The following is a 23,604-nucleotide window of genomic DNA, read 5'->3' as shown; positions in this document are numbered from 1 at the left end:
AGTAAGGGTTAGTTTAGGTCTTTCTTGCTCAGTAACAGGTTAGGACAAACATTATTTTTGGGTCTTCCAGGGGGTGGCATGAGCATGAAGAATACTTACTCTAAATGACATCCGGGGAAGGGCAAATATATTGGGTTTTTACATGTGCCACTGTAAGGCACAAATGATTTTAAGAAACTTATACCTGTCACAGATTGAATGACAGATCTGTCATCAACAATACAAAAGTTCCACTTACTGGAAAGCCTGATACACACAGAATGGGTATAGAACCTGGCCACTTGCAAGTTATAATTTCTGTCATCTAATTATTAAATGCATCTGAAAAGGAGTTCAGAATTTAATCTGCAACTCTGGAAACTTCTGTGATTGAGAAAGTCAGTTAACAGAATTTCCCAGATGGCAAATCTAGCTCTGCAGAAATTTCTTCTACTCTTGCTAACAAGTGTTTTCTTTTGTTTTAAAGTACACACAGCAGTAAGATGTATATATAGTTTTTAAATATACATAACAATAAGATGTTTCAGCAACACTCCTGACTATTTTTCATCACATAAAATTTGGCATTTATACACATCTTCATGGTCTGCATTTAAGCAAGCACTTCTTGTTTTGAATGTGCTGGTACAATGTGACATTAAAATTGGGAACAGACCATAAAATAACAGAAGTTTGTCTTCAGTTACACACAAACTGTTTCAAGAATACACACCAGAAAATGACTTGCGTTCAGCAAGGCAAGACATAGTGATCCCCAAACCTTATAGGACCCAATACTACTGTAACTCATTTTGAAAAATCTAAAACATATTTAGACAGGAAAGTTAGTGGGGAGAAGACTTAATCAAGGAGGCCACAAAAACAGTGGAGTTGAAGAATACTGATTTTAAACATGACTGGCTCTAGGTGTTCCTCCCTGCTTGAGCAGGGGCTTGGACCAAAGGACAATCAGAGGTCCCTTCCAATCTCAACCTAATTCAAAGTCATCCTGATTACAAAGTCATCCTAGGGGTGCAACACAAATCCAGTGGTTGAAATTTACCTAAGATTGTCAATTTTAAGAGCATAAATTGTAAAAAAATTGCTCCGTAATTATAAAAAAACAAAAAGAAGAAATCATCAGATGCTGAATGGCTTTTTTTTTTTTTTTTTTTATTTACCAGTAATCTCTTTCTTTTCACTCCACACAATACTTTACTGTATAGAGGATGTCACTATTATTTATGACATCAATATCCTACATCACATGCTACTTGATATGGCAGAAGCAAATGGTAGGAGTGCTTTTAATCCAAAAGTGTCTGTGAAAGGAGACCCCTGCTCAGCACTATGACAAGACACAGGCAGCTTCATGAAAACTTCAGATACGTGAATCCCCAGATAACTGGCTACAACTCACAAGGTAAAACTATATTCTTACAGATGGCATGGAAAAAGGATGCTTTTAGGCTGAAGTTGTTGGACTAGGAAGAAAAAAAAAGTGCAAGAGTGCCCAAATTCTATTCTCAAATGTAACTTTCATTGTACAGATTATTTTAAGCATCAATACTTCTAACAATCTCTTTTTTTACAGCTATTGAACATTTAAGACAGTATCCCTATCTAGAAAATTCCTAAGAGCACTTTAACCACCTTTGAGTGCAAAATCAGATGTTAGTCATATCATAAGGGAACTAGGTATTTTAAACTTTAGATCTTTATTAAATTAGAAAAAAGACCTCTGAAGATTTTGAGTGGGAGAAGGCCTTTATGACCTGTTCAGAAATGTCTGATCTGTAATATGAGGATAAGCACAAAAAGTTTTGGCTTTGGCTACATGTTGGTGAAGATGAGAAACCAAAGTCGAGAGCAAAAATAAAACTGACTAAGTTGATGCTGTTTAAAAATCACAAACCAGTAAACATCAGACCAAAAGAGCAACATTTAAGCCATGCTTTCTTTCTCCATTTTAATCTTTAAAAGGACTCAGAACACTTACGCATAGGATAGTTCTCCAGAGACCATGTAAACCCACTTTTGTGACATTCCCTGCATTTTTGAATAACCAGTCATTGTCTAGTTCTGTACACCATTTCTATAACCAGTAATTTCCAGGTGGATAGTGCTATAGATGCTGTAAAACTACATTTGCATGTATTGCTGGCTGTAAATCCACAAGACTGAAAGACTTCAATCTGCAGGAGTTCTTTAAAGTGAAAGTACTTTATGACAGATTACGTAACAATCTTCAAGAAATTTCAAGCAAAAAGGAAACCAATATTTAAAAAAAAAATTATGAAATTCAAATGTTATACAAACTTCAGTTGTTCTCACTGAAGTTATAGTAGAAACATACAAGAGATACACAGATCCGCATATGCAAATTATCAGATCTCTCAAAGTGTTAATTTATTTATCATACATTATAAAAAAGGCCTTTTAAATTCATGCTTAAAACACTACACACGTTGTCTCCCATCCTTTGTGTTTGAACATTGAGAACACAGTATAAAAAATTATTTGGATTATGAGTTACAAATTGTAATGAATGAAAATTTCCATTTAAACTTTTACATTATTCTAAAGTTACAAATAAAATACCAAATTTATAAAACCCAGTTTATTTTTATATCAGTGCTATTACATTATCTCAGGACTTTCTTTTTGTCTGCTGTTATCATAGAACTGCATATCATATTTGGAAGGAATAAACCTAATGGAAGGGAAACTTATGCTGAAATGCTGCTTATTAAAAGGTGTCAAAAAACCTAACAGCCTGACAATACAAGCATTGACTTTTTAACATCAGATGGAGCAGTCAGAGTAAGAGGACCATCTACTTTACACAATATACTTTAAAAACCAAACACGTACAGAAAAGTTGAAATTCACGTTTGACTGCTTGGTTCTTCCTTCAGGAATTCTTCAACTAAACACAGTGTTAGCATATTGCAAAAACCCGAGGACTACATATACAAAAAGCAAAAAAAAGAACAAGAGAAGGAATAATGAATGAACTTCAGAAGAATGGTAGATTAACACTGGTTAACTAAATAACAAAGTGCTTACCAGAGAATCTGAAAAGACTGAGAATTTCATTTACGGTACAGAGTTTGGCTGAAGTGGAATTCAGGCAAAAACAACTGGCGTGAAAGCAAAACTCCATGGAATGGAGTTCTGTATGCCTGTCATTACTGTCTTGCTTTGAGCTGACATCAGTTAAGATTCATTAAAATGAGTCCAGAAAACAAAATATACATCAATTACTTTTTGTTTGCAGAAACAAGATTTCATTATAATTATTATAATTTAAAAGAGCTATATTTGGAGAAGAAATTATTATAATGAATTTCCCCCATACATTTGAGCATTTGAAAATCCATCCTGGCTGCCTTGACCCATAGTCCAAAATGTGTAGTGGCATCAGTGAAGGATATAAATACAGCAGCTTCTCTGGCATGGGGGGAAAAAACCTCAAGGGAAACTGTATTCAGCAAAATTGTATTTTTGCAGCTGCTTGGCACTTCTTTAATGATTTGTTCTCCTTGTATCTCATTTCAACACTAAACTTTTTGTTCAGTTCCATTCAAGCATGGCATGCACAATTTAAATGTGGCAAAAAGCAGGTCAGTTTTGTTACAACTTCCCCCCCGCAACGAAAGCTGACTCAGTGCCACACATGGGGCCTAACTCTATCCCCTTCACTTCAATAACAAATACTTTGCCCTGTAGGTCTCAGCACACAGCCCAAGGGAATGAAGCTCTAAATAAAATGCTAGATTCTCTGCAAGAGGTAATGACATGACTTCCTACAAGAAAATTGAAAAGGGAGCATTGAAATTGACAGCGACAGAAGGAAAAGTGCTTCTACTGGAAACCACAGTGGATGGGCATGACAACAAATGCCATGAAAATTATTACAAAGTGTAAGACTTTCAGAAATTACCTCAATCTTTTAGAAACTGATAAATTAGGACAAATGTGTCTAGTTGGTACGACCAGCCGGAAAGCATCCTGAGAATTTTACATCAAAGGAGCTAGCTGCCTGCAGCCTTGATTATTTTGAAATAGCTCTGGACTATGCAAGAAAATTGTCACTTAAAATTAAGGAAGTGCAAGTTATCAAAGGCAACAGTATTTATAAGCAAAGACCATTCTCACTGTCTATTGCACAAAGTCAAGCTCAGTTGCTTGCAAAACGTGAAAGAGAAACAATTCCTGTCCCAAAGAATTTGTAGTTTAAGCTACAAATGGGGAAAATGTTACCCATTATACACATCCCATCCTCTTAAACATTCATTTTGAATAAAGACTGTAAGTTTGTGAGGAAGGGTTAGAATTTTTCAAGTAAGTGCTTTTATTGAGAAAGAAATGGAAACTGAAAGAAGTTTCAGGCTGGTATCCTGTCTTCTTTTCAGTGTATATCAGCTTCTTTTCCAGTGTATATTTTAGACAGGGATGAAAGAGAGAGAGAACTCTGACACTACTACTATAAAGCCTACATTTAAGTGAGCATGAAAATCTACCTAATGCAAGCATAATGCATTACCACTGATGAGAAGAACCAAACAGCAGCAGGCACTACAGAAAAGTCAGGATGTACTCTTACTACAAAACATGATAGTATCCCATAACACATTTGTTCTTGAGGAGAAAGAAGACAGTAAAACTTCTCATCAAAATTCAGGTGAAATGTCAAGTGAAATTCAAGTTGTCTGAATCTTAATGTGTCTAATGTTAACTGCCAAATATAGGACAGACAGGTGTCCCCCCTTCATTCTGCCTAAACTCAGATGTTAATGAAATAACTAATTTGCTTCATACATTCTTAAACAACATTAAAACCCACCCAACAACATGCAAATGGGTAGATTTTCAATCAGACTTACTTTCAAGACTTAATTTATACTATGAAAATGTTTTATTAGAAAATTCAGTGACAACAGGTTTGTTGTTGTTGTTGTTTTTCCAAAATATGAGGAGGAAGTTTAGAGAACACAGTAGACCTAATACCAAATCTCACAATGAGCACATTCATTAGCATCCCTCTTTCCAAAGCAAATGTCTGACGGAAGTGGCATCACCACTGAGCTCGACAATTTGCTATCTTTAAAGGTTAGTATTAGATAATTTTTTTTTTTTCCCCACAAAGTTTGCTTTTAACCACCGTAATCTGAGGAAGTTCAGATAAAATGATTCCTAGCGTCTCTGAATATTTAGTTCTACAAAAATGGATTTACAGCTGAAGAAAACTCTTGTGGGGAAAAAGCGATTTCTTTTTGGTGTTTGTCATATGACAGGTTCGCTCAGCTCAGAAAGGAATAAATCTCAACAAACACAAGCTAAAAATTGGTGGATGAGTGAGACTCCACTATACTAAAGTCTGGTCTCTTCTGTGAAAGAGGTCAAGAAGCTAAGTAAGAATGCTGTTCACTTGAAACAACAGGTTGAAAGAGTTGAGTAATATATCTGGTCCAGGTAGCTGGACAGACAAGCTACAGATGGAGATATCTTAGCTCTGGGTGAGAGCAGGAGACAAGAGGCTGTGAACTGCCTAACTTTAGGATAACAAGGGGCATGAATATGAGTGACAGCAGCCAGGTGAATGGACACTGACAGACACATCAGGACCTGGTAATTGCCTGCCTTTTGAATCGTAACTGAAAGGCCTAAATTAATTTAGGCCATCCTAATTTAAGAAAACCCAAGAGAGTAGCATTCTTCAAACTACCTCTGATGTTAATGCCTTACTATTTCCTTCATCCAGTTTTCAGAGCTGGACCACTACTTGCAGTTAGGCAATTTATGAATGCCTATGAATGTTGCTAACACAGAAACCACTTCCACAGATGACAAACTCTAGAAACTACAGATTATTTCTACTGTCTTCACCTTCTTGTAGTTCATAAATGAGGAAAACAGCCTGAAAAGAAACTTCTGATGCAGTGTCCAAGAATGAAAAGTGATTATGACAGTCAATGCCAAAACATGGCTAGTATAAAGAAGGTAAACAGGGAATATTCAATAATATTAACATATTAACATTAAATGAAATAGTAGAAGCCATTTTCAAAACAAACCTAAAAAACCCAATTTTTCAGAAAGTGTGTAGGTAAGTTGCAGAAATCCTTTCCACAAATCATGTAAAAATGCTTACCTTTATATGGGTTCAAAGAGGGATAGGACAGTAAATGTGTGCAGAACTCAAAAATATTACTGTTTTTCAGAAGATATTTCAATTAAAATGGTGAAGGCTGGTGTGCTGGCTTGAAGGCAAAACCAGCAAGAGTCTCCAAGTCAGAAAAAAACAATTTAATAGGAGAGGAAAAAAAAAGGTAAAATAAAATAAAACACATGAAATAGTACAAAAGATCACGGACAGAGTCAGAATACAACCTGACACCGTGGTGGTAGCAGTCCAGATGAAGTGGTCTTGTTGAAGCAGTGTTCCCACAGAAAGGTCTGGTAGCTCTTGTCCTCTGGGAATCCAGTGGGTAAGGCTGCCTGTGCTGTCCCAAATCCCAGATTATATCCAGGTGGGAATGCTTGGCTCCTCCCCCTGGGTGGAGCATCTCACAATGGGCTGATATCATTGTATCAGTTTTGTAATGGGTCCTTGATTGCCCATTAAACAGAGATAGCTCCTGGAGGGAGTTATCTATGAGTCCTGTAGCAGGGCATTGATGGGCCATTAACAGAAGATAGTCTGGAGGGAGGGGGCAAGAGAAACACTGCCCAACCTAGTTTCAACAGCTCATGTAGATGGTGATAGAATACATACTTTGGGCACATCTTACACTGTAACCTAGGACAGCTGGGAAAAATTCTGGAGACATTTTAGCACATATTTTTGTTTTGTTTGGGGTGTTTTTTGGTTTTGTTGTTGTTGTTTTCTGTTTTTGTCATTTTCCCTGCCCAATCTGTTTTTAAGCAGGGACAACCAGTTTACTGCTATTCTGTGTGCCCTCTAGGCATTAAATGTTTGTTCAGTCCCACAGTCTATTTCCCAAAGGAGTAAAATTTGTGGCACGTCTCAGGTGGAATAAGGCAGAAAAAATCAAGCATCTAGGATAGTGACCTTTGCCAAGGTACAGGCAATCATCATATATTGACATGTACAGGAATCTCTCCTTAAAACCCAGTCCTGTGGTCTTTGCAAGCACATGTAAAAACTTGATAATTTAAACTTCAACTTCTAACTTTTTGCTTGCACAATATTAACCAAAAAACAAAAATATTTGAGACTGGAAAACTGGATGGAGGGAAAGTCAGGCACTATACACTCTGGCAATGGCAGGAGGCTTTGCTCTCCCTTTAGTATTTGTCAATTAAAATGAAGCAGAAAGAGAGGGAACCACAAACAGGTGATGGTATTGGAAAAGAAAAATCTGCCTCTTAACAGAGAGAAATGAGAATTAAAATGCAGCTTTCAGGCATTAAATGTACAACATAATTGTGCCCACACAGGTGGAAGGGTTTACTTTTCCCTTCTGATAATTAGTTTAGAACTGCTGTTTAATCAAAAAAAAAGATCCTGATGTTGAAGCAATCCAGAGGAATCTCCAGTTCTATCAAAGTTCCAAGAGGATAAACATTTTTTTTGTAACTCCATGGATTTTATCTTCTTAAAAGCCATAGAAGATCCAATCCTTTGCATGTAAACTTGCCAACATGCAGGCTGTGTATCCTTATTATTCAGGTTTACACAACAGTTCCACATTCATCCTATTTTCATTAATCTGAGAACCTTCCAGCTGTCTCCATTCTCTCCTCACCACCTAATTTCTTACCACCTTTTCGCATTTAACAGGGAGAGATCAAAAATGAGAGGAGACCATAATGAAAGGAGAGTTCAAAAATAGTATAAAGAAATTGGGTACGGCAATTGGCAAGTATCAAGTGCCCTACTTAAAGCATATGAGTCCTGGGACACTTATAGCAAAGATTTTATGAATCCCAAGAATTTGTGCTTGCACAGTCCAAAATAATGTTGGAATTTGTGATCCAAGGATACTAGCAACACATGTCACTAGACAAGCAATCAATTCATTAAAAGAAAAATCAAGACAACAGCTTCAAAATAACTTGCCATGATTCCTGCAAAATAACAATGAAAAAAAAAAATTGCAGGTAATAACATATGTGCATTTATAAGGCAAAATTTACACAACCTTTTCCACCAAAAAACCCCCAAAACCACCAACAACAGAACACCACCAAAAAAAACCCAACAAAACCCCCTACCAAAATTAATCAGTGACCAATTGTTAGAATCTGGTAAAACAAAACAGTTTTAAATAATTAACTTTTCATCCTTTAAAAACTTATTCTCTTCAAATTTTACCTCAGTAATATAGCACTTGGGATGCTATCCCAGTCTACTTCTTCAATACATGATAAGTGTGGAAATAAGAGAACAGCCTGTTTTTTATGCCTAGTTTTATGTTCTGAAAGGTTTACTGTATTTTTCTTAATCCGTAAGTTGCATATTCATTGCTGTATTTTTGTCTAATTGCTGTCACTTACACGGTCAAGCAGAAGGGCAAATCAGGGTCAGTTCATATAAGCAGCATCTATGTGAAAAATCTTCATGAGTCTTTATTTCAAGGCATTATGCAAAGAAAGCTTGACATTAAGAGAGCCTTAACTGACAGCAAATGAAATCAATCAGCAAATCACTAAGCCATAATAAACTCACTCAAGTTGTAGATAAAATCTTCCTCTTTCAGGTCTTTAACTACAAGGCCCACCAAAATGCAGTTATCTGGGCAGAAATGTGTCCCGTGATTCCATTATTAAATTCTTGTACCAATATAGTGCAATGTTTAATATTTTTTTCTTATTTTGTAAGCAATTGATAAGAATGACAAGAAGACATATTTTATAATAATGGATTCTAAGCAGTTAAGCAAAAAAAAAAAAAAAAAGAAAAAAAAGACAAAACAAAAGTTTCAGCATTTGAAGAAGGCTTTGGGTTTTTTTAAATATAAGGATGGAAAATAATCTGATTCTGTTTCTTCTAAATATTTCTGTAATAAAGTCTGCTGCCTTATTGACTTCTATTGCTTAGGCTCACTTGCTCAGCATTTTTTCAGTTTTTGAAATTAAAAGAACCAGTCCAAAAAATATGACTCCAGAAAATTCCAATCTTTCATGGTTTTCCCTTCATGAATTTAAATTGTAGCCCACATGATTAACAACAATTAAACATCTATGCTTTTTAATGGACTTGTTTGCTTTACAATGGTACACACTGTACACGCTCTAAAAAACAGTCACAAATTTATATAGCCGCTTTCTGTGAAAACTACTCCTTTTCTGAAGATGCTGTGCACAGATAAACAATTCTGAAAGACAGGATTTCTTAAGTAAAAATATCTGCCTAACAAGGTGTTGTGAGAACTAGATTTGATATCTTCTGTGATTAAATAATGCTTTATTTTTCAATTACAGCTATCAGGAGTTGCTCTTATTGACTGAGGCAGCTTTGCATACCTATTGAGATCACCATGATGCTAGGGTAATTTTTCTAATGAAAGGATAGTGAGTAGGAAACAGGTAAGATGCTTCCTGTTATAAGATGCACCTAGTAACCAGGTGAAAAAAAAAAATCCCAGGATTATAAGCAGAAGCATAACTAAATAAATAAACTTAGCAAATTAAGATCAAATTTTACACAGTTATTAAAGAGCTTCCTTGCATATTAGCACAGGTAATTCCTAAGATATCACTCCCATGCAACAGATATAAATATATGAAAAAGTCTAAGTGGACAGATAATTACATGATTGCTCGATAGGGCCAAAAAAGAAAACTTTCCATTGAGAAAGATAACTGAAAGGTTAAATTATTATATACTAACTTTGGCATTCAAGATAATCAGGATAATCTTAGCTGAAAAGTTTTTACAAAACTAATAGTGCTTATGAAACAATATGTAAAATTTAGTGTCACAGGCACAAAGAGAGCTTTCAGTAATTGATTAATTGGTGATTATAGACACTGATTTTAATGTTTATGATCCATAAGGCCAAGACTTAGTATGGCTGGATGTCTTGGTTTGAAAAGACAGGTATCTGCTAGGGAGAGGCCTCTCTAGGAATGGGGAATTCAAATCCTTCCCTCTGTGTTATTATAATTCGGAAGATTAAAAAAAAACTTTTCAGTCAGAGCTATGGGGAAAGGAATAACAGTCCTTTACTAGTAAATATAACAGGACAGACAAACAACAACAGCAATTACCAAGAACCAAGAACCCCCAGGGGCTTTGTCTCACGAGTCCCGGGCAGTCTGATCTCTCGGGACCCCGAGGGCACCAAACCGAAACGGTGGAAGCTCCGGGCTGATGGCTGGAAGTGGTGGGTTGTCCCCAGCAGGCAGGGGGTGTCCTGGCAGGCGAAGGGAGCAGTGCTGGAGAAGCTGCGGCGGCTGGACCCGGGCTGACCCAAAATCCAGCAGGGCAGGTGAAAAAAATCCGAATTCCTGGGCGCTCCAACAGATGATAGAATTCTCAGGACCAAACCCCTCTGTTAACTGTGGAATCCACGCAGCCACGGTCGTGGCTCGACCGTCCTCCTCCCGGAAAACTGAGAGCCGAAAACAAAACAACCCCCACCCTCAGCTCCTGTGAGCCTTTTCCTCCCCCTAAACTAAGTGATCAACTCCTTTTGTCCGGGTTAAGCACCCTTTAACTATCAGTATTTAGTCTCCTAGCAACTTATGGGGGGGATGGGGGGGGGGGAATTCCACAGGAAAACTTAACCCCCAATACTGAGCAAGAGTGTCCCAGTTAACTACAACATCCTCCGAGAAGGTTCTTCAGATAATCTGTCCTAATTTAGTAAGACGAAGAAAGGTGAGCAAAGAAATAAAGAAGTACAAGGGTGGCTGAAAAAGTGAGGGGAAAAGGGTAATGATAAGGAGTAGAGAAATAAGAGAGAGGGACCATAGAGGAGAAGAAGGAAAAGACTGCTAACAGAAATGCTGTGAAGAAGAAAGGAAGATGAACAATTAAGTGGCAGAAAGGAGAAGCAGTGTGAAAGTCGAATTATAGAAGGCAAATTTCCAACATCACTGGCATTTAGAAAATGTCTCCCTTTTTAAAGCCTTAAACAATATTTTCCTAATATAAATTAATCTTATATTTTATAGTAATTATATTGAATTAAGCTAAAATTGCTTCTAAATATTTAGCAGCATGATATAACATATCTGGAGACATGACTCTAGATACCAGTTGAACACTTTCAAAAAGATTAAATTAGAGTTCTCCACTTTACATCTCTTAATCTGGTTATTCAGACTTTACTTAGTTGTCAGTCATTGCTAAAGTCCTGCAACAAATTTATATTTGATATATTGAAGTTTGCAAAAGGTCAGGTTTGCAAGAGGTTTTACCCCACTCTAATGCTTTTGAAACATTTACTTATTTATGAGTACTCCAGTTCAAAATGCAAGTGTAAAGTAGCAGCAGAGTAATAAAGAATCACTTTTCTCTTCAAACGGCATATTTTAGAGAGGCATGTGGTCAGTCCAGAAGCACCAAATTTTGACACTAGGCAAGAAATTAGTCCTTTTGGAGATGGGAGGGCAGCCCAGCTACTGTTGATAGTACCTGCTGAACTCCTGGACAAGGAAGATGCAGTTTTACATGACAAGAAACAGCAATCTGATTCCAGAGGAGGCAGTATTCCGGCCTCAATAATACAATTGATAGTTCCTTCTCTGAAACAGTGGAAGTAAAAATAAAACACTACAAGAATGGGCATGATGCATCTTTAAGACTCTCTAAAAAACATTTCTTTTTTCTGAAGTATTAAGAGATTTTTTTTTTCTTTTAACAGCCACATTAATAAAAGAAAAAAGCTTTAAAACTGAAGTACAATATTTAAAATTCTAGTAATACAGTTTTTAAGCAGCTGCTCCATGATTAATTCTTGTCATTAAGTTCTCTTACCAGAACTTATTTATGTTTGAAAGACAAGCCCTATGCAAAGGATAAGATCTGATGACAGAATTACAATGTTACCTTTGAAATCACTTGCTTCCTCATTTTGGTAAGAACCTTTTTATTGACAAGTGAACACAGAAATGAGAAAGTGTTTATTATTTTGAGGAAAAGTATCAGCAGAATTATGCATATCTTTCACCATCTAATCTATCAAGCATAAATCTAAAATTAATAAACAAGTGAAAATAAATACAAATTAGGAAGCTCCTAAAACTACATTTATGTTTGTCCAATTAATTAGAAAAAGTGGACCTACAGCACAACTAGATAATGCATGACTAAATCATGCATGAATGCATAAATGGTAAGAACCTACTCCTTCATAAATTTGTAATGATTATATGCTAACACTGAAGATACGTCAGTACTTGACTATATTACTACTAAAACTCTAAGTCTTCATTTTATTACTGCACGTTTCATTTAAATTACCTCAAAACACCTAAAAATGGCAAATAAGTACATATAAATCCCACACAGACTTCCTAAACCTGCATGAACAGATGGACGTCTACATGCTGAAGATAGAGGGAGCAAGATGGGGCAGGTGGAAGGGAGAAACAGAGGGACAGCAGGGACAGAAAGACTGATTCAGAGCAAGCAAGATAGAGCAGGATAGAGGCACAGGAAGTAGAAGACAGAGCGAGACTCTGGCAGAGTAGCAGACAAAGAATGACTGAAGGAATGCTCAAGAGTATGTAGGGCAGGGAGAGCAGGCACACAAGGAGAGGGAAAGCAAGAGAACCAGAGAGAGGGTGCACATGGTCAGTGTGCACATGGCAGCAAGTGCACAGCCAGGAGAGCTCAGATTCAGTGGAGAGTGTGCAGAGAGGACACACAGGCAGCAGAGCACAACAGTGTGCGGCAGAGAGAGACATACACAGAAGGAGGCAGAGACAGGCAAGACAAAATGAAAACATCTCAAACCACCTGGAGGAATCACAGAATGATTATTGTTGGAAAAGAACTCCAAGACCATCAACCCTTGACCAAACACCACCACACCAACAAACCATAGCACTAAGTGCCACATCCAGTTGTTCCTTGAACACTTCCAGGGATGGTGACTCCACCATAGTCCTGTTAAGTCCATACCAATGCCTTACCACCTTTTTGATGTCCAGCATGAAAATCCCCAGGCACAGTTTGAACCTATGTCCTATTGTCCTGTTGCTAGTTGCTTGGGAGAAGAGATTGACTACAACCTGACTACAACCTCCTTTCAGGTAGTGGTAGAGAGCAATGAGGTGTTGTTGGAGGTAAGGATTTTCCAGTTTCTTTCTCTCAGGAAATTTTCTCCCATTTGTTGCCTAAGAGATGGTCATGACAATAGTTAAGAGACAAAAGATGTGGCTGAGAGGAGGAGTAGGGGTAAGGGTGCAGTTCGCTGCTGTCTCTTGGCTGAGAGCCTTTCTTTAGGGAAGTGCAGAGATCCCATGAGATTCTGGCCGCAGGTGAGGGCTGGGCCAGTCCCTCGCTCTCACTCTCTCTTCCGGGATTTGAGTGGTTTTGGTGCCGGACTGTCGAGGCCAGAGGATTCACTGCCACTGTAGAGCTTTTGTCCTGCACTGCATCTCCTCATCATGGGTGAGCGTCTGCTCGCAAGAGCAGCTGTTGAACTGGGCCATCCCCCTCACCGGGAAGGGTACTCCGAGCCCCGATCCTTTCCTGCAGGGAGACTCTCCTGGCTGCTTGGGGCAGCTGCCTGCAGCAGCCCGCCTGCCGCTCCCAGCCCCGCTGTTTTCTGCCGCTGCTTGGGGGTTTTTGTTACGCTAACCTGACACCCCGTGTCCGCCCGGACTTCTGTGGCTCCGAGCACGGATCGGGAGTCTTTGCTACCCCTTGTTGGCCACCCAGGGTGTGCCTGCCTCTGCTATTCCAGCCGGCTGCTCTGAGGTTCCTGCTGCAGTCCATTTCACCACCTGGAGGGGCACTGGGCTCGGCCGCCACTGGGGGATTTTAAAAGAATTCCCTTTCCCTTCCCTTACGCCGGCCCGCCCTCCATCACCAAACAGGCCGGAGGCGGCAGGACTCGCGCCACAGCGCCCCCTGCAGCTGTGGGGAATCATCGCACCCACCCTGCCCGCCAGGAGCCACCAGCGCCCCTGCCGGCGGTGAGCGGGACTGCACCGAGGGGGAAGGGCCCGCGGCCGAGAAGGGCTCGCAGGGTTTGCGGTTCTGGCTGTTGGTTGTACGTCTTGTTGTACATATACATATATAGTGATAAAGAACTGTTACTCCATTTCCCACATCTTTGCCTCAAAGCCCCATAATTTCAAAGTTGTAATAATTTGCAGGGAAGGAGGTTACATTTTCCATTCCAAGAGAGGTCCCCACCTCACTTTGTAGACCCCTGTCCTTTAAACCAAGGTGTCCCCTGAGTCTCCTTTTCCCCAAGCTAAACAACACCGGCTCCTTCAGTTGGTCCTCACAGGACTTGTGCTCCAGACCCCTTCCCGGCCCTGTTGCCCTTCTCTGGACAAATTCCAACCCCTTAATGTCTGTCCTATAGTGGGTGAGGGAGGAGCCCAGAACTGGACACAGTTCTGAATAGAGGGGAACAATCCCTACCCTGGTCCTGCTGGCCACACTATTGCTGATCCAGGCCAGGATGCCATTGGCCTTCTTGACCACCTGGGCACAGCTGGCTCGTGTGAAGCCACTGTCAACCAGAATCCCCAAATCCTTTTCTGGTTCCTTTTCTGTGTTCAACTAATATCTGGAGTCATGTCTTCAGATAGATTGGATCAGGCCAATAAATATTTAGCATTTATCATTTTAGCATAAATCATTAGCATTTATTATCATTTTAGCATAAATCAACTATAATTCCTTTAAAACATAATAGTAACATATGTGTCTGAGTTACTTAAATTTGCTTCAAGAAGTTTCTTTCATACCAGTTTCTATCCTTCTGTCTCTATCTCTCCAAACGGAAGAAACCTAAACTGATAATTATCAGCTTAATTATTTATATATAAACATTTTAATTTAATCAGATTTATTTGGGGGATTTTTGAATTGTCTTTAGGTAAAAATGCTTGGCATTAGTATCAATTACATCTTGATGAAGAAATAATACACTCAGACCAGTGGATATGTAATTAATTACTGATATCAGTTACCTAGTACAAACTGGGCACATGAATAATAAAAATACAACAGTGTCATCTGCTATCAGTACTCAACAGTTCTGATAGGCAGTGCTTCATCCCTATCACATTGTCTAATTTAGGATCTTAATTTTTCATGCAATTTTTAACTATATACAATCAAACACAAATAAATTTAGACTTGGGAAAAAACTTCTGATGTCTAATCCTTGCAGATAATAAGGCCTTTAACTGAGTCATATTTACCACAGACTAACTACAGCAATTCTAGAGAACATGCAGGCAAACAGTTCCACTGGTTTTGAAGAAAAGTGTCCATAAAGTGCTTATTCACAGTTTACCTCATTCAAGATTATAGGATTGCTCTTAATGTAGTTTTACATGAAATCAACATCAATTAGTTGACTCCCAGCTGTAAAAGGAAAATTTTCTAAGAAAATCTCTACAACGAGCTTAGAAACTTGTCAAAAACCCACTATGGTAACTAGAGATAGGGAGAGGAAGAGGGACAGAAGGGGAAGGAAGAGAAGTGAAAGAGAAAAGGAGAGAGGGAAGGAGGAAAGGAACTTAACAGAGATACAAACTGAACTGTTGGAGCCGATTGTGTACGCAGAGTAACCAAACATGACGGAAGCTGTCGGGTAAACAACAAGTAAGTTTACATCACTGCGCTACCAGTGCAGTACATACGTTACTATGGATTAGCTATAGCACAAGTAAGCAGTCTGTACAAATTTGAAATGCAACTTTTTATACTACTGTTTGTGTTCTTAGAAGTTCATGATAGAATAGGCTGTCTTGGAAATGCTTCTGCAATCATTGGAAGGTCAAAAGAGAATGGAAGCTGGAATGAGACAAAAAACCAGAAGCAGCTATCACCAAATGGGGTCCTGAATTAGAAGAGTAGTATTTAAAAGCTGGTGAAGAAGTTAAGCAGCTTCTCAGAAAAAAGATCCACCTGTGGAGCTTTTTGTGCAGCTTTAAAAGTGATGATCACTGTATGGGGAAGCATTTGTAACCTACCCTCTGCCAGAGACATACAACTGTGCTTACTATGGCGCACGGGAAGTTCATGGTGTTACATACTACTACTTTATTATGGAAACATGATAACACACAATTTTTATATTTTTCCTATTGAAAGATATGCATGCAAAAGGGCAACAGTGAGAAATTTTCAGTTTAGAATCTGCCTTTCTTGAATGTTTGGTTTTGTGATGCTGTTCCTGCAATTATATACTGCATCTAGAACTGAAAATCTACAATAAATTAAAAAGAGTTATTACAGAATGCAGTATTTGCGTTTCCTAACATCTTTGCACTTACTTGACTATCTTTTACTCTCTCTGATTCAGATAGAAGAGCACAATGAAAGAAGTATGTGCTCACTCTACCTTTTGTTCTATCATTGGGAAAACAAAATATTCTGCTTTTAACAAAAATGTAATCTGCGTAGCTATAGAGACTAAGACATAGTTTGTATAGAAGAAGACATAACAAAGTTAGAAATGATAAGGCGGCATTGCACAGATTCCATTTTCAACACTGAAGATATGTATATTTTCAGTTAATTTCTTTTCCCCCGTTTCCTCCTAATAAAATTAGTATTTTGTAACATGTAAGTATTTAAACGTACATAAGCAAAATAGCTCCTAAACTAAAGTATTCTAAATAGCAGTTTCTTTTGAATTATGCTTCCTAAAGATCATTGTTAATTCTAAAACTGGAGTATGAAAAAAAAATCTGATACTGACCAAGTAGCAGCATAAGAATCTTGTTTTTTTCCCTGCCCTTTTTAATTTCTAGTTGTCTTGCTTAAATTAAGCAGAGGAAAGGGGGGTGGGATAAACAGATATTAATTTTTAAATACAGAATTTGTGTTTTTCCACGGTCATATCCCTGTCAGTTATCTAACATTATTCCTGCGAAATTAAAAGTTCACATCATCTCTGAAATGCCACATCCAACAGCATATATGAAAATTATTCTCTTTCAACTGTTGACTACAATAGTTTTGAAGCATTTTCTTCTCCACACACTCAGAGCAGTCTAGCTTCTTGTTCTCAGTTGCAAAAAATGAAAACAAGAAACAGGATTATTTTAGACTCTAACCTGAAATGCTGCAGCCTCTGGCCTGCCCTTCAGCCCTTCCTCTGAAAAGGTCTCCAGGTGCAGTTTGGGTAGCTCCAGGGTGAAGTCATTCGTGGCTGCTGCAGAACACGGCAACAAGGCCTGATCTCTGACCTAAAGGGAAGAAAACAGCATCAATGGTAATTCCCCTTCAGACACATTAACTGGGATGAACTGGGTCCCCTTGAGCCCACTGAGTGGACTTGCATTGATCGCTGGACCTGAAATCCATGAATAAATTTAGGACTAATTGATTTTTCGTTGCAAATAAATCTCTAATTCAGAGTACTGGGAGAGAATGTTAAGAAGAAAAAGCGTCTTCCGCTGGTCTGAAATGAGAAGAAAAGACACTAAGGGCTCTACAGCCCAGCTGGCACATACATTTCACAGATCTGTCGCCCGTAAAAACCTCGTAAGAAAAGAAACAGTAATTGTACTTCTAACTGAAACAAACAGGAGCTGTGAAATTAAAAAGTTCATGTGATCACAATCAATGAGAAGCTGGCATGTGAGTCCTGTCTACTCTGGTATCCGTCCTCCAGAATAAGGTTCATTTAGAAACAACCCAGTCAAAAGTCAGAATAAAATGACTAATCCACAAATAAAGAAATACTTGCTTTTTGCGGACTCGGTGTAAGACATAACGCACTAAGCGTTACGAATCGACTTTTTCGCAGTTTCCCAGGCGCGGGCGGGCCGGGATCCGCACAGAGCGCGCACAGCCCGCGTCCGGGCGGTGTCGGGCGGCCGCCCGCCGGCCCGCGCGCCGTTGGTGCCGCAGTGCCACCTGCCGGCCGCGCGCCGCAGCGCCGCCCGCGCCGCTGTCCTCGGGCACGGCGCGGCTCAGCGGGAATGCCGGATCGCTCCTGGAAGCGCGGCGCTGCCCGGCCTGTCTCGACATGTCGCGCGTCTGTCTACCACCACGGGACAGGCATTGTACGTTATTTAACGCGCACCTTCCACAGCTACACCGCTTACGTTCGCGCACCGTATGACGCCGCCACCCATTTTTCATTCTATTTAATACAAAATTTACAGCGTCTGCCTCCAGGAGATCCTAGTAGTCAGGTTATATTCTAATACAGATGGATACACACACATAGAAATATATGTTAGTATAAACGAATAGATTAAATCCATTTATTTGGCATATACTGCATTTATTGAGTAGCAATAGTGAGTACTGCTAAAAATAATTTACTGTTTTAATGACCTAATACACAATCTAATACTAAAACATATACTGAATATATACTAAAACATATACCAGATATATTCTAAATATATGTAAATCAATTAACACCATTTACTAGGTACTATTTTAATAAATTTCGGGTTTTGTTAGAGGTTGTCTTGCCCACAAGAAAGCACCAAACGTGAATTAAAACATAAATCTATTCACTTTAAATCCCAAATTACTTTTCTGTAACCACTTACAAAATTAGATTCTTGTAAAATGTTGATCATGAGTGAACAGATTTCAAATAATAGCAGAGCCTTTGAAATCTGCTCTGATTGAAAGAACCATGTGCAAATCTACTGATACAAAGAAGAAGAGATTTTATTTTATTTGCTCCTCTGTTCTGTGGGAATAGGGAGCCCTACATTTCCCAAGTTGACCTAAAGAATTCCTGTCAATACCTGTGGCTGCCAAACATATGCACTATGATGCAATTTTTATAACAGGAAAGGTCCTCTACACATTTTTTGCACACATAGTGCACTAGGTTCAGGATATACAGTCCTATGGAACAAACATACTCTCTAGAGTGTTCTGTCAGCATGTGTAATTCTGGTCAGATGTTAACCTTGCTGAATATAACAAAATACATTGTTTTAAATACACACACATGCATGCACGCACACAGACAAGCACACACTTGATTTACATTATTATAGCTTATATATACACCAACTTTTCAGTGTCTTTGCTGCCAGTATGCACACAGATAAAAGAAAACATTAATGTGGATTAAGGTACTAAGAATTTATCAACATCAAACCACCAGTGTTTTGCCTTCTACCCTTCTGAACCGTAGTCAATAGATCTAAATATTTTACTGCACCCTGGCCAATTCATTGTTTGATGTTTAAAAACTCAAACAGAATCAAAGAAAATTTATTAAATTTCAGCCCCCAAATGAGATACTATTAGCTTTGAAAGTCAAGTTTAACTGCGATATTGATGATTCTCTTTTTTCTGTGACAAAATTCACAAGGGAAATCCCTATGCCAAAGTACAAAAGCAGATTGCTAATACTACGGGGAAAAAAACAATGTATAAGCAATGTAGGTATAATATATACACAATACAGACAGTAGAAGTCCTTTTAACCCTATTAGTTGCAAACTCTCTGTTTCAGTATTGGGATCTGACACTCACTGAACAATAAAATAGAAACCCCATTTTTTAAATGGCTGCATTGTGGTAAATAAACGCCAATAATATCACTGCATCAGAAAAGTATATATTAGCTTCTTAAGAGTATGTTTTTTGATATGAGGATTCACAATTAAAATGAAAAAAACACCAAACATTTTCTTTTGTTGGTAAATATTTAGATTGTAGAGAATACATCTCATTATCAGTATGCATACTGAGAAACTGAAAATTAAGACAGGCTTTTCCTTTGAAAAATACTCATGAGGGTTCAGGAAAAATTGTAATAACAAAAGACTGGATGTATGCTGTACAAATATCAGTACATTGTTTCATTAGAAGTAAAAACATTCCAAGTTGCCTGCTATTCAAGGACTGGAAAGTGATAATGGCCATGCCTGCACAGAATCATGTTGGAGAGGCCAGATCTGTATGAAATCTTAGTAAAGACTAATTTAATAACTTCTGTCTATTGGCTTTCTGAGATCCAGAAACAAAACAACAGGAGCTGGGAAACTATTCATTTCTTCATTCTCTAATGCAGTAAGAACAATACACACATACAAACTTACATTACAGAACCACGTGGCAAAGATAAAATGGGTATCTTCATTTCTTTTTTAAAAGAGTGTTTTTTTGGAAGCTCAACAGGCAGAAGAATCATCCTATGCAGTTAAGCTTTAAAGTGCAATTTTCAGAGCTTTTTTTGTATTTAATGACTTTTTTTTCCCCCCTCCCTATGAAATCTAAAGCAAGACCATTCTGTCTGAAAGGTCTCCCAAGGCTACAGAGTTTTATGTTAAAATCTAAAACACTGAATCAGCTAATCAGGCTTTGCAATGATTAAAAATGTCTAAAACCAGTTTCACTTCCCCATACTCTAAAATTAATATAGATAAAAAATGATATAAAGTTATATTTATCCAGCGTTAGTAAAGTTTTTAGCCATTTCTGATTTTGGTAAACAAAACTTAGCTGAGACTGTGGAAAGCTGCAAGAGTGATTTTATACAGAGTACAGTTAAGTATTGCGACAGCATGCTTCTAAATATGATCATTACATTTTTCAGTTTAGACATATATAAATACTATCTGAAAACAGGCAAGATCACAAATGGATCCACACTCTACTACAATACCCATAGCATTTTAAAATAGAGTGACTTATGACAGTGTTTAACTTTTTAATTAATTAGGAGAGCAACAAAGAAGACAACACTATAGCAGCTCAATTTAAAATCAATAAAGTACTCATTAATTCAGATAAAAGCTGAAACTGAATAATAAACTGAAGTTATGTTATTGACCAAACCAAAGTGTAGAATTAGATGGGCTAATTCTATATGTCCAAAAATAAACTCTAAAATTTTCTACTGCTCAAGATAATAATAGTTTTGTCTGCGGTCCACTCTGGTGCTCCCTTTGGTTTTTCTATGCACAGTTTGATGTGGTGTATCCAGTTATGCCAATAGAGACATGGTACTAAATGCTATCAAGTTGTAAATGGTAATAGAATGTGCTCAGCCCTTCCTAATGTTTTTTCCCAGTTGCTGTCTGACTGGTATAACAAAGCTGAGATTTTAGTTTTTATTTTGTTCCTAATTCAGTTCTTTCTTATGGTAAGAAGACAATAGAATTATTTATGAATATAAACTTCACAATGTAAGCTATCTATGAGAATATCTTATAAGTTCAAAGTTCACCAGCTCAACATTAAAAAAACCCCAACCCTTATTTTGGGGCTTATTTGTCTTTAATTTCCTAGAAAATCACTCCAAAAGAGTAAAAGCAAAATGGTTTCTACCACACTGCTATGTGTTCTGCATGTGACATACAACAGACAAAAACGAGTTTAAAACTTTTTAAAGTAGAAGAAAGCAGTTTGAATGCAAATCTTAGTCTTAACCGCAGTCTTGCAAGTATGTAGCTTATTTGGCTGAACAGTGTCCCTACTGGCAGGACAGCATTGAGAGTGGGGGTCATATTACGAAGATTAAGAACACACACATCTACTGTCCTTTGCCACAGGAAGCATTTTAACAGAAGTAAGTTACTATGTAACTGCTTGGAATGGGCAAGTCTTTGTTATACTGTTATACAAATGATCATAGAACCAAGAATAATAATAAATATATACAGTGTTGGATAGAATTAAACCTTCATGAACACTTCTTATTTTTTTCATGTTTAGTGTGAATAGTTTAAGTTTTCTTACACAAGTGAATATACAGGAAGGAAATTGCACCAACAATAATACTGAATAGTCTTGATAAGAGTAGTCTTCAAGTAAGTTGCTGATACAGATTATTTTCTTCATGATACATTCATATACTTTGGGCTCTCTAGAAAACAGTGATCAACCTAAGTGTTACCCATTTAAGGGATTACAGACCCCAAATTATTTGCTGCAGGATTTGGCACAATTAATATACAAAGAAGTGCATCCCACAGCACGCTTCAAATCATACAGTCAATCTCTTAATATTGGTTGCGCTTAACACCAACACAAGTCTGCTCTGAAAGTAAGGACATTACTACAAAAAGTGTATATTCATCTTATTGAATGAGGGTCTAAATAATTTCAGATACAATATTTTTCATCAGAATGTTTCAGCAATCAAGGATTTCATCACTCTGGGAGTAAAGAGACTGCTTGTGACAAGACTGTGTATATTAAACTGAAGGCACTTTAAATCAAGTACCTAAAACCTGGAAAATTATAGATACAATTACAGAGAAAATGAGGTGAGAAATGGTATTTGGAACCAAATTAGTCAATTGAACTGCAAGAACACCCCATCAAACCTTTCTTTGTTTTCCCTGAGAGGGATAAAACCAAACTACACCAAATCACAATATATTTTGCTTAGACAAGAGTGTCTTATAGGAGGGAAAAGGAAACAGTTGAATGGATACTTGTTACATGGCCATCCTAGTTAGGTTTGAATAGTCATTAAAAGCCATCACATCATTGCATGTCCATTCATCAAAGGAAGAAATACATCATCAAATCTAAGGGTCTGACTTCTGTTGATAGTAGAGGTTTAAATAGCATTTTGGCATACCTTAGTGTAGGTGGCCAAACATTATTGCAATTAGTTATACTGATCATTAACCTCAAAAAATTCTGTATTAGCATACTGATTCAGTGACTATCCTTTCTGATTTATGACATACAGACCTGTATTTAATTACAAAATAAGCCATTACACAGGTGGTTTCTAAGAGAGCATTAATTACTGCATAACAGTGTTTGTGTGAGGAGACATATCTCATAAAACTGATGTTTTGGTTGTGCTTGGTTGTTTTTCGTTTTTCGTGGTTTGGTTTTTTTTTTTTTTTTTTTTTTGTGGGTTTTTTTTTTTGTGGTTTTTTTTTGTTTTTTTTTTTTCCTTTTTTTCTTTTTTCCCCCTTTTCTTTTCCCCTTCAAGACTAGTCCAGAGTATGGAAATTAATTTTCAGAGCAGAGTACCATCCCAGACTTACTTATATGATAAATTCAAGCTTTCTCATATTACTACATACACACACTACGTGGTCTGTTGAATAAGATATTAATTTGATCCAGACTTGGTTTTTCGCAAATGTTGATCACAACATGTAAGTTTCTCTGTAGCTGCAGGATGTGCACTATAGTACATCCCCTATGAAAAGAATTCAGTGACCTTGGGCTGAAAACAAACCTATGTCTGGAGAAAATAACAGTTAATGTATTCAATAATTCCACAGTTCTGGAAACAAGGATTTTTTCTTACTGAAGGCAAACTATACACAAGTATTCAGCCTTTACAAAAACTCAAAAAAAACAAAACCAAAAAAACCCCAAACCCCAATGTCAAACAACCAAAACAAACATTCCCCAAAATAAAAACAAATAACCACCCTAAAACCAACAAAGAAAACCAAAATGTTAAGACAAATTAATCCTGAAATTCGTTAGTTAGATATGTCCAAACTGAAAACAGTTAAGCACATGGCTATGACATTCTGCAA

General features: G+C 37.6%; 1 protein-coding gene across 1 annotated transcript in view; it reads right to left on the bottom strand.

The window, feature by feature from the left end:
* The window catches only part of CCDC171 (coiled-coil domain containing 171), a 164,957-nt gene that overhangs the window by 23,779 nt on the left and 117,574 nt on the right, over nucleotides 1-23,604 (bottom strand). The window contains exon 25 of the mRNA XM_058424068.1: nucleotides 17,215-17,346. Coding sequence (XP_058280051.1) covers nucleotides 17,215-17,346 — 132 coding nt within the window. The remainder of the gene's footprint in view (nucleotides 1-17,214; nucleotides 17,347-23,604) is intronic.

This window comes from Hirundo rustica, chromosome Z, assembly GCF_015227805.2.
Source record: "Hirundo rustica isolate bHirRus1 chromosome Z, bHirRus1.pri.v3, whole genome shotgun sequence".
Classification (NCBI taxonomy): Eukaryota; Metazoa; Chordata; class Aves; order Passeriformes; family Hirundinidae; genus Hirundo; species Hirundo rustica.
This window is presented reverse-complemented; position numbering and strand designations above follow the sequence as displayed.